Here is a 12,608-nt window from a genome sequence, read left to right as displayed (position 1 = left end):
ACTAGATTTCTGGGGAGCTGGTACTTAAATCCCACCCTTGTCTTTTGAATGTAATTCCTCAAGGGGTTGCCACTTCCGCTCACCAGTTGAATCACCAAAATCTTCCACCACAAGGAAGAAAAAGCTGGTTCGAATGCAGCAAGATCAAGACACCGCAAAACGATGACAATAATAGTGAGGCAAGCAGGGATCTGTGGAGCCATTGAGGATCGCACAATGGAGATTTGACGTTTTATTTCAATAAAGCTACTTTTAAAACTTAGATTTATGAGCAATAGTATTTGCTAAAGACCTAAATAATTAATCTAATTTACCACAGTTTCAACCTTTAAAAAGAATTAAAGCTTTGCCGATCCATTTGAACTTAAATCACTCAAGAAAGAAAACAATAGTCATCATGTTCTGTATGTGAATAAGAATACATGAGTACCTTCAAACCTTCAACTTTGAATTTTGAACGATGTTTGGAAACAGTCCTGGGATTCTGTTTCCTCTCATATTTTCTTGCATGAAGACTGTGGTGGAAATGAGCAGTTTGATGGGGTACGCTTGAGTTGGATGAAGAAAGCTTTGAGAAGGGATTAGGACAGAAAAAAGTAAAGGAAAAGTAAGCTATATTACAAATCGTATTTGTGTACATTTCTTGTCTGCAGCACTTTGCCTTCTTGTTGCCACATGTTTGCCATATATTTTGTCTGAAAATTTCCATTATACTACTCCATGCCCATATTTATAATGGAAAACACCCCTGTAAGCATTTCACTCTTTTGATTGTACACTTGGCTAGGAGCTTGCACCATCTAACCAGTGATTTCTTAAAGATTATTTCCAATTTATTTTACATCCACCATTTTTTGTTTCGCTCACTAAATATTTCAGCACAATATACCTGAGTTCTTTCTACTTTTACCTCATTCAAGTATTTACTGGAAGATGTCAATATGTGTTAAAGGCCCTTAAGCTTAGTCTTGACATTTTTGCCCAGGGCTATGAGACAGTGAGCAAGATTAGGACTGTGCAGTCTGAGCGTACACAGGGTACCCAATTGCCCAGGACACATCAACACTGTTCAATTAGCAACACTGATCTTTCTTTCGCTTTCAAAATTTCTGCTCAGAGGTTTATTTGGCTGACGAAAAGCTGGAAGTCAAATGTCAAAAGCTGACCTGAGGTAAAATTGGTAGTGTTGCTTTTTACAGAGATGCATGTGTAAGTAGAAATGACAGTGTTCTGATTAAACGTCTGTTGTATTCTTTGCTTTGTGTTCAGTAACCATTCAAAAGTGAGAGCAAGACTAGGAATACAGGGAGAAAATGAAGCTGAAACAAGAGAGGCGTGACTAAGAGGGAGAGAGAGTAAATCTTTCAACGTGGAATATTTTTCTGCCTCGAAAAAATGCCCAGTTAAATTTTGAAGATAACATTATTTCTGCCTATATTTTGCTGAAAATTGTAATTGCTAATGACTTCCACCAATGTGAAAGAGAGGAGAATTTCAACTCATGGTCCCTTTTTTTGGTAAAAACCTTAAAACCTTGTAGTGAATCTACCACACTCAAAATAACAGCAGAATTCCACCGCTACACACTACACACCACTGTCAGATTTGTGATCCCATCCTCCAAACTGCCACTTTCTCTCTGCCCCAGATCAGACCTGACCAGCTCAGCAGAGGCACCTGGTGGATTTCCCACTCTCCCCAATGGAAGAGCTGCCCAGTCGGTGCCTACTGCAGGCATGCAGCATTTATGCAACTCAAAGGCTAATTTGGCTTATGTCTATATGGAAAGCCACCAAAAGCAAGCTTCTACTAATTTTAGCTTACTTTGGCTCTAACTTGAATTTCTTTCATCGCCAATGAGATGGAGGGGGGGGGGGGGGGCGGCTGAAGAGGAATACAAAAAAAAGACAAGAGAGGCAGTTTCATTTATTACTCTAATTTGACTCCACTCTCCCCTCCCCAAGTTGAATATTGAAATCCTCTGATGGAAATGGCTAGAGAGGCATTTGAAGAGAAAAACCAGCTGAGGGTTGGAGAAGCTCCATGCTGCCACTTACTACCTGTCTTTGTTGTGAACAGGTGGAGTTGGGGGAATGGACAAAGAATTAAAAGTCTGGTGAGTAACAGCAGTACAAGAGGAAAGGGAGAACACAGGGGTTGAGTGGGTAAGTTAAAGGAGAAAAGATGGGATTGCAGCTTTGTTCGGAAAGGGAATGGATAGTGGGAAGATGCGGAAATTCGGGATGTGGTGGGAGCGAGGGGATAAAGGGCATGATTCAACCAATCGGGAACAAAGTCCCATAGCGAGCACATTTAGAGAAGTGTTTCCTGGCTCTTGCAGCGGCAAGAAACACATGGCTATACATGACTCGCGGTTCATATGGAGACTAATCGGGGAATGCCCGTCCAAACTTACATATCCCATTTTGTACACTGGGGAGCTCCGCTCGGCGGAACTCCACAGTGCAGCAAGAGATCAGGACGTCATTTTTAAATGACATCCCGATCTCCAAGGCCCCCAAAGTGGCCCCAGCCCGAACACACTATGGAAGTGCCCCCCCACCCCCCCAAACACCTATGCAAGGTCATCCCCGACCCGATCGCGCATGCACAAAATGTTGGGAACTTCGAAGAAACAATGGTACGGTTCCAAATTCAGCTCGGGACTACATCAACATTCTATCAGTGAAGTAGAGGCTGTCAAATGAGCTCTGAGATATGAAGCATTAACTGCAGGCAAAGCTCTGTTAGATCAGTGAGTAACTGTACAAAGAGGCCACCAGATCGGTCGCATAGGGCTGCCATCAGTCAACATGGATCGGTTCAGTTCAGGTCGATTGAAAGACAGGCTTAAAAATGGCTTTAGGAAAAAGGCTGTCATTGTAATTTCGGGGCAGCACGGTGGCGCAGTGGTTAGCATTGCTGCCTCATGGCGCCGAGGTCCCAGTTTCGATCCCGGCTCTGGGTCACTATCCATGTGGAGTTTGCACATTCTCCCCCACAACCCAAAGATGTGCAGGGTAGGGGGATTGGCCATGCTAAATTGCCCCTTAATTGGAAAAAAAGAATTGGGAAAAAATCACTGTAATTTCAGATAATTGAGGTGTTACAGTGCTGTTTGTGCCAAAATATTGCTTCTTAGATGGGGTGTAAATAAACATGTGATGAAGAACAACACCACAGATCAGTAGTGCCATAGATCCAGAAAAGGGCATGACAAAAAAAAGTACTCCCGGCAGCCAGATCTGCAATACATTGAAACCTTGTCGTGAAGGAAAGCAGGAAAGCTTCTTCCCACCATAAAAAACATGGCAAATCCAGAGGACATCAGCAATATGTCCGGTGGCTTTGCCATTGATCATTATGAAGTGCTTCTAGAGGATGGTCATGAGACACATCAACCCCATACTACCAGATTGCCTTGATCTACTGCAATTCACATACCTCCACAACTGGTCCACAGCAGACGCCATCTCCCTGGCCCTACACTCATCCGGTGGAGCATCTCAACAATAAGAACTGCTACATCAGGCTCCTATTTATTGACTACAGCTCCACCTTCAACATCATAATCCCAGCCAAGCCCATATCAAAGCTCCAAAACCTAGGACTTGGCTCCTCCCTTTGCAACTGGGTCCTCAACTTCTTGACCCATAGACCACAATCAGTAAGGATAAACAACACCTCCTCCATGATAGTCCTCAATGCCTGGGCCCTACAAGGCTGCATACTTAGCCCCCTACTATACTCCCTATACACACGACTGTGTGGCAAAACTTGGCTCCAACTTCATCTATAAGTTTGCTGATGACGTGACCAGCTTGAACAACGATGGGTCAGAGGACAGGAGTGACACAGAAAACCAAGTGGCGTGGTGGAACTACAACAATCTCTCCTTCAATGTCAGCAAAACTAAGGAGCTGGTCATTGACTTCAGGAAGTGAAGTATCGTGCATACCCCTGTCTGCATCAATGGTGTCGAGGTGGAGACGGTTGACAGCTTCAAATTCATAGGTGTGCATATCACCAACAATCTGTCCTGGTCCACCCACGTCAACACTACACCCAAGAAAGCACAACAGCGCCTATACTTCCTCAGGAAACTAAAGAAATTCAGCATGTTCACATTGACTCTTGCCAGTTTTTACAAATGCACCATAGAAAGCATCCAATCTGGCTGCATCCCAGCCTGGTATGGCAACTGCTCGGCCCTAGACCGTACTACAGAGAGTGATGAACACAGCCCAGTCCATCACACGAACCTGCCTCCCATCCATTGACTCCATTTACACCTTCCGCTGCCTTGGGAAAGCGGGCAGCATAATCAAAGACCCCTCCCACTCAGGTTATTCTCTCTTCTTTTTAAAAAAAAAAATTTAGTGTACCCAATTCATTTTTCCAATTCAGGGGCAATTTAGCGTGGTCAATTCACCAACCGTGCCAATTTCACCAACATCTTTGGGTTGTGGGGTGAAACCCACGCAAACACGTGGAGAATGTGCAAACTCCACACAGACAGTGACCCAGAGCCGGGATTGAACCTGGGACCTCGGCGCCGTGAGGCAGCAATGCTAACCACTGCTCCACCGTGCTGCCCCAGGTTATTCTCTCTTCCAACCTAGTCCATAGGGTAGGAGATACAAAAGTCTGAGAACACGCACTAAAATATTCAAAAACAGCTCCTTCCTTGCTGTTACCAAACTCCTGAATGACCCTCTTATGGACTGAACTGATCTCTCCATGTATCTTCTCAAGTGAGCAGTATTACACTCCGTATGCTTCACCCGATGTGTATGTCTATGTATTTACATTGTGTATCTATTGTATGTCCTACGTTTTTTCATGTATGGAATGATCTGTCGAGATTTTAGGAGACCTCCACCCAAGCAGAACTCATCTCCGGACTATTAATAAGGCAAAGGTGAGGACACAGTCTTCACAGTCTGCAGTACTGGCGAGTCTGATGCCCCGAAAATGGCCACCATTGAACATGGACATTAAGTATCTCCGACATGGTATTGAAGAAAGAGATCCAAAAGCTTACAAACTTGGGATATGAATGCGGTTAACTGCCCCCGAGAACAACGCTCTCACCTGTCCTCCACCCCAGAGAAAAATCCACTCATTCTCGCCTTGGTAAAATACAGCTACGTTAACTGCATTTAATGGATCAGCAATTCATTGCATTGATATGACAATGCTGAAATTCAGCTACAATTAATCGACTTGGTCATCACAGATCTTTTATCTTATTGATACACAGGATCCAACTAGATTAGGTCTACTAGCATGCAGAGACTTCAAGCTTCTTACTATCCATAGGATCAACAAGAACAACCCTATTGAGTCGACTTGAAATCTAAATACCCAGACCGGTTCAATACAATCTACAGTTTTAAAGGTGATTCTATATTGCACCTAAAGGAGGATGCAATTCCATCACTAAATCTTCTGAGAAAATGCAGCATTAATATCCATGATAAATTAAAGTCCAACTAGACAAAATTAAGCAGGAAGGTAGTACCTGTAATGTTACTCAGACATCTTGAACGGGTTTCCAAATCCAACAAAGAATGCAGATGTTTCACTGGATCTGCAAATCGATTCACTGGATTTAGAAGTGGGAGATTTGATGAGGTTCAGGCGATATAAATGGCAACAATTGCAAGATCAGACACCGAAAGTCCAATGTGCTCTAGGCACAGTGGAAAACCATAAAGATTGATCTGATTACATGCAAGAAATACAGGAAATGTTAGGCTATTTTGGGCCTACTGAGATGGATTCGGAATATCCAGAGGGGCAATATGCCTGACTCACTCTGACCAGGGATTCTGATGCGACTGCATCAGGCATGTATGGGCACTGAGCGCACTAAATATCTGGCAAGAGAAACCCGATGCTGGCCAGGAATCAGCAGTGATATAGAGCAGATGGTGAGGCTCTGCAAGGCACACCAGCCTAACTAGCACAAAGAGCCTCACAAAACTACACCACACCATTGGTGTAGGCAACTTTCTACTGGTGATGAACTATTTTCCCAAGTTTATAATAACTTCATGACTACAAGATACATCAAGTGCCGCTATTGCCAGGTCATGGAGTACCATTTTCAGTTTGTTGGGGACACCCCAAATGTCCCATATATCGGTCTTTGGTATACAGGCAAGCCATTTCAAGATATGTGTGAGAAGTGGGGCATTGATCATGTTACTTCATTATTGCATTATCTTTGATCAAACAAACCAGCGGAACGCATGGCTGGTACTGTTAAATCCTTAATCATTAGGTGTCGGGAAATGAAACAAGTCTTCCACATTGCAATGTTACACTACTCAGTGCAACTTTACCTTTGCCAGCTGAGCTTATGTTTGGAAGGCAAGTTAAAATTACTCTTCCAAGCCATCATCATCCAGGTTTCCAGCTGTACGAGATGAGTTACTAGAAATCAGGAGAGGGTGAAGGATATGCATGATTGACATGAAGGTAAAGAATTGCCAATTTTGACCATCAGACAAAATGTTCAAGTTCTACATTCGACAGAGGGCATCTGGTTTCCACTGAAAAAAAAAATGCTTAAATCGAGGTAGACTCAAGGAGGTATCTAATGATGCAACACCCAGTGATCCTATTGCAATTAGAACACGTTCAAAGGTCCAATCTCAACATAGCACTGTTGGACATCATGGTGAAGACAGCCAGAATAACATTGTCGTACAAAAAAAACAACACATTTACAAAGCAAAAGTACTATAACAACAGTCAAGGTTGCAAAGAAGCTTCATGGTGACCAGATCTGGTCATTTTAGCAAAACACCTTTTACTTTTCAGAAACATGTAAGTTTGTAAAATTGTAAACTCGCAAACTCACAATGTAAGAAAGTTTAGTTGCAATGTAAATAGTGTTGAGACATTCTTGTTTTTATCTGTTTATTTATGATCAGTGTTTGTAATCTCAACTTTGAAAAAAAAGGGGGATTTTGTAGTCTGTCTTTAAGTAGTTATGTCCATAATCTGTATACATCATCAGATAGGATGTCACATGAATTGGTACAGAGTTGGAATATATTAGTTGACTAAGCAGGATGTATTAATAAGAGCTCTCCAGAAATGTGGTGTACACTACCGTAATCTTCAAATCAGAGCGCTCACAACATAATTTACCAGTCCTACCTGAGTTATTCGTGAGTTTGTGTTGAAGAATAGAAGGAAACACAACAGCACCCACCATTCAATCCCTGATAGGGAGGAAGAAAAGGAAGAAAAAATGAAAGAGGAGAACAGGAAAGGGAGACAAGTGAGAGAAAGAATGACACAACTAGAGAAGGAAAGAAATAGTGAAAAACAGCAACTTGAAGAAACAGATACATTTCAGAGAGAAAGACAGCGAGAGAGAGAAAGAGGGAGAGAGAGAGAGAGTCCATGACCTAGAAATTCATTGATGCCACACCTAAGTTACAGGCATAAAACAGGCAGCTAAACATACAGTACAGTGGGAGGCATGTAAATATGCACTCCATGCCAAAAATGTATTACCTGCCATATTGATAAAGGCATTTAGGTGTCCAGTGCACCTGTCAGAATAAGCACAACCTCCTTTGTATATGCAAATAGGGGGCAGGATTCTTCAATAATGGGGCTATGTCCCCATGCCGGCGTGAAAAGCGGCGCCAACTACTCTGGCATCAACGGTCCCCGATAATGGGGAATGCTCCCCTTCCTAGGGGGCTAGGTTGGTGGCGGAGTGGTCCCCGCAGCTCCAGCCGGCGGGGAACAGCCCGCGCGAGTTCACGGAATGGCCGGCGTTATTCTGCGCATGCGCGGAACAGCTGGCGTATTTCCGCGCATGCGCGCTACGGCCGGCGTATTTCCGCGCATGCGCGGGGGTTCCTTTCTCCACGCCGGCCCCCGGGCTGCATGGCAGAGCCCTACAGGGGCCCGGCGCAGAGTAAAATAGGCCCCCACGGAACCAGTCCACCCGCAGATCGGTAGGCCCCGATCGCGGGCCAGGCCACCGTGGGGGACCCCCACGGGGACGGATCCCCCTGCCCCCCCACCAGACCCCCCCCCCCCGCACCACAACTTCCAGGCTCCGCCGTGTGGGACCATATGTGACCCACGCCGGCGGGGCTCGGCCAAACACGTCGGCCACTCGGCCCATCGGGGCCCGGTGAATCGCCAGGAGGGCCGCTGTTAACGGCCCCCGCCCGGCGTGGTGGGAATCCCATGGGTGCCCGAGGAATGGCATCGGAGAATGGGGAAGCCGGCGTTGGGGCGCGATTCCCGCATCCCCCTGGGAATCTCCGACCCGGCACCAGGTCGGAGAATCCCGGCCAGGGAATCTAACTGTTTCGGTCCCACTTTATAAAATTCATTTGTGATTGACTGCAGTATGTTCAGGCACTTTTCAGCCAAATTAATGTTCTTAAAGGAACCACTGGAGGCTGTCTCTTGAAAGGCACGTTGCAAATGTTTTACCAGTAAATTTGTTTATCTTTTTTTTTCGATGCATATTTTCTGTCTTTTTTTAAATTACATTTCTTCAAAAACAAGACTGTCTTAATCAAAACTAGAAAACCAATTACTCTGTGTAGTATAAGCGTTTGGCACATACAGGGTTAATGTGGGACTGAGTATAGTACAGCCCACACAGTGATGGAAGAAGCCACAAGACCCAGACCTCGTGTCAGTGTGGTGTTGAGCAGAGATGTGTTAAGACATAGGTGTGGAGGTAGTCCTTGCCTGTATCCTTTACTGTACCTATGTATATAGCTACAAGTAGTTAATAAAGACTTGCTGTTAACATACAGAAGAATTGGACTTCCGGTTGCGGCGATGCGGAGCTAAGCCGCACGTTTCGGCAGCTCCCACGACAACGGACTTTCGGGCTCCCTAGAGGAGACCCAACGGAACTTTTTTCGATTTAATCCCGTGTGGGAAGGTGCAGTGAGGTCCTCTCTCACAATATATCGCAGAGATCAGCGGTGGAACGACGAGGAAAGAGGCCCTGGAGCAGAGACCAAAACGAGGGGAAAAAGGCAAAATGGCAGAGGGCGGAGAGCGAGCAGCGTGGGGGCCAGACCAGCAGGAGTTCCTCAAGCGATGTGTGGAGGAGCTGAAAAAGGAGGTGCTGGCGCCAATGCTGTTGGCGATCGAGGGGCTGAAGGAGACCCAGAAGACCCAGGCGGTGGAACTTCGTGAAGTGAATGATAAAGTGAATACCAACGAGGATGGGATCCTGGGCCTGGCGGTAAAAATGGAGGCGCACGAGGCGGTGCACAGGAGGTGGGCCGAGAGAATTGAGGTCTTGGAGAACAGGTCAAGGAGGAAGAACTTCCGGATTTTGGGTCCTCCCGAAGGAGTGGAGGGAGCTGATGCCGGGGCGTACGTGAGTACGATGCTCCATTCGCTGATGGGTGCGGAGGCCTTTCCGGCCCCCCTGGAGCTGGAAGGGGCTCACCGGGCCCTGGCGAGGAGACCCAAGGCTGATGAGCCGCCAAGGGCGATAGTGGCAAGGTTCCATCGCTTCGCGGACAAAGAAAGTGTGCTGAGATGGGCCAAGAAGGTGCGGAGCAGTAGATGGGAGAACGCGGTGATCCGAGTATACCAGGATTGGAGCGCGGAGGTGGCAAAGAGGAGAGCTGGCTTCAACCAGGCCAAGGCGGTGCTGCATAAAAAAAGAGTCGGGTTTAGCATGCTGCAGCCTGCGCGACTGTGGGTTACTTATCAGGACCAACACCATTATTTTGAAACGCCAGAAGAGGCTTGGACCTTTATTCAGATGGAAAAACTGGACTCGAACTGAGGGGATGTGGTTGTATATGGGGTTGTAAATAGGGGTAAAGAATATTTCATGGGTGGGATGAGGGATCGGGATGTGGGTGGAGTTCTGGTTAAAATTCCTAAAATTTCCTTTTTTCTTTTCTGTAGACAAGATGATGATGGGGAATGTAGGCGTCGGTGCTGGAGGGAGGTGAGACTCGGGGATGAGGGAACTGGGATAATGGTCGCAACAGGAGCTGCACCATAGGGGGCGGGGCTGGGTCAGGAAAGCGCGGGCTTTTTCCCGTGCCAAAAGTGGGGGGGGGGGGTGGTTGCGGAGGGGATGGAGGAAGGTAAGGAGGAGGAAAGACTCCCACACGGGGGAGATCAACGGGAAGGCGGGGGAAGCCGGAGTCAGCAGAAGTCAGCTGACTCACGGAAGTAATATGGGGGGAGCAAAAGAGCTAGATGTGGATCTAGCGGGGGGGGGGATTCTAGGGTTGCTGCTGCACTGTCCGAGGGGGAACTGAAAATGGAAGAGGTGGTCGGGGCGGGGGTTCCCCGCCTGGGGGACTGGAGGGTGCGAGAGGCGCGAGCACGGGACTGGCCTAAGACAGAAGATGGCTAGTCGGCGGGGGTGGGGGGGGGGGGGGGGCGGGTAGGTAACCCCCCAATCTGGCTGATCACGTGGAATGTGAGAGGCCTAAATGGGCCGGTTAAGAGGGCCCGAGTGTTCGCGCACCTAAAGGGACTGAAGGCAGACGTGGTCATGCTTCAGGAGACACATTTGAAGGTGGCAGATCAGGTCAGGTTAAGGAAGGGATGGGTGGGACAGGTGTTCCATTCGGGGCTGGATGCGAAGAATAGAGGGGTGGCAATACTGGTGGGAAAGGGGGTGTCGTTTGAGGCCAGGAACATAGTAGCGGACAAGGGAGGCCGATACGTGATGGTGAGATGTAGGTTGCAGGGGACGGAGGTGGTACTGGTGAATGTATATGCTTCAAACTGGGACGATGCTGGATTCATGAAACGGATGTTGGGGCGTATTCCGGACCCGGAGGTAGGGAGTTTGATAATGGGTGGGGATTTTAACACGGTGCTGGACCCAGCATTAGATCGTTCCAGATCTAGGACGGGGAAGAGGCCGGCTGCGGCCAAGGTGCTTAGGGGGTTTATGGATCAGATGGGGGGAGTAGATCCGTGGAGATTTGCCAGGCCTTTGGCCAGAGAATTTTCTTTTTTCTCCCACGTGCTTAAGGCCTACTCCCGGATAGATTTTTTTGTTCTGGGCAGGGCATTGATCCCGAAAGTGGAGGGAACGGAGTATTCGGCAATCGCCATTTCAGACCATGCCCCGCACTGGGTGGAGCTGGAGCTGGGGGAGGAGAGGGACCAACGCCCGTTGTGGAGGTTGGATGTGGGACTGCTGGCAGACGAGGAAGTGTGCGGGAGTGTGCGGGGGTGTATTGAAAGGTATCTGGAGGCTAACGACAACGGGGAGGTGCAGGTGGGAGTAGTATGGGAGGCGTTGAAGGCGGTGGTCAGGGGAGAGTTCATCTCCATCAGGGCTCACAGGGTGAAGAGAGAGGGCAGGGAAAGGGAGAGGTTAGTGGGGGAGATCTTAAGGGTGGACAGGAGCTATGCAGAGGCTCCTGATGAGGGACTACTCAGGGAGAGACGAAGTCTCCAGACAGAGTTTGGCCTGTTGACCACAGGGAAGGCAGAGGCACAGTGGAGGAAGGCACAGGGGGCGATATATAAATATGGGGAGAAGGCGAGCCGGATGCTGGCACACCAGCTCCGTAAGGGGATGGCAGCGAGGGAAATAGGTGGAGTCAAAGATGGCAGGGGAACTACGGTGCGGAGTGCAGGGAAAGAGAATGAGGCTTTTAAGGCCTTTTACGAGGAACTGTATAGGTCCCAGCCCCCAGGGGGAAAAGAGGGGATGTGGCGATTTTTGGATCAGTTGAGGTTCCCAAGGATAGAGGTGCAGGAGGTGGCTGGTTTGGGGGCGCCAATTGGGGTGGAGGAGCTGGTTAAAGGACTGGGGAGCATGCAGGCAGGGAAGGCCCCGGGGCCGGATGAGTTCCCGGTGAAGTTCTACAGGAAGTATGTAGACCTGTTAGCCCCGTTGCTGGTAAGGGCCTTCAATGAATCAAGGGAGGGGGGGACCCTGCCCCCGACAATGTCGGAGGCGACGATCTCTTTGATCTTGAAGCGGGATAAGGACCCACTGCAATGTGGGTCGTATAGACCAATCTCGCTCCTCAATGTAGATGCTAAGTTGCTGGCAAAAATGTTGGCCATGAGGATTGAGGACTGTGTCCCGGGGGTGATTCACGAGGACTAGACGGGATTCGTAAAGGGTAGGCAGTTAAATACTAATGTGCGAAGGCTCCTAAATGTGATAATGATGCCATCGGTGGAGGGAGAAGCGGAGATAGTGACAGCCATGGACGCGGAGAAGGCCTTCGATCAGGTAGAGTGGGAGTATCTCTGGGAAATGTTGATGAGGTTTGAGTTCGGGAGTGGGTTTATCAGTTGGGTTAAGCTCCTGTATAAAGCCCCGGTGGCGAGTGTGGTCACGAACCGGCGGAGGTCGGAGTATTTCCGGCTGTATCGAGGGATGAGGCAGGGGTGCCCCCTGTCCCCTCTGCTGTTCGCATTAGCAATTGAACCTTTGGCCATGGCGTTACGGGAGTCGGGGAAATGGAAGGGGGTGGTTCGAGGGGGAGAGGAACATCGAGTGTCGCTGTATGCAGACGACCTGTTGCTGTATGTGACGGATCCAGTGGAGGGGATGGTTGAGGAAATGCAGATCCTACGGGAGTTTGGAGACTTTTTGG

The 12,608-nt window shown here is 48.1% G+C and overlaps 1 protein-coding gene across 2 annotated transcripts in view; it reads right to left on the bottom strand.

Moving 5' to 3' along the window:
* The window catches only part of kcnk2a (potassium channel, subfamily K, member 2a), a 239,589-nt gene that overhangs the window by 55,487 nt on the left and 171,494 nt on the right, over window positions 1-12,608 (bottom strand). The window contains exon 5 of one of the 2 annotated variants that reach the window (XM_072509102.1): window positions 431-568. The exons of the other annotated variant lie outside the window; for it this stretch is intronic. Within the exon in view, the coding sequence (XP_072365203.1) occupies window positions 431-568 (138 nt within the window). The remainder of the gene's footprint in view (window positions 1-430; window positions 569-12,608) is intronic. 2 annotated transcript variants of the gene reach the window in all.

This window comes from Scyliorhinus torazame, chromosome 1 (assembly GCF_047496885.1).
Source record: "Scyliorhinus torazame isolate Kashiwa2021f chromosome 1, sScyTor2.1, whole genome shotgun sequence".
In the NCBI taxonomy this organism is placed as follows: Eukaryota; Metazoa; Chordata; class Chondrichthyes; order Carcharhiniformes; family Scyliorhinidae; genus Scyliorhinus; species Scyliorhinus torazame.
This window is presented reverse-complemented; position numbering and strand designations above follow the sequence as displayed.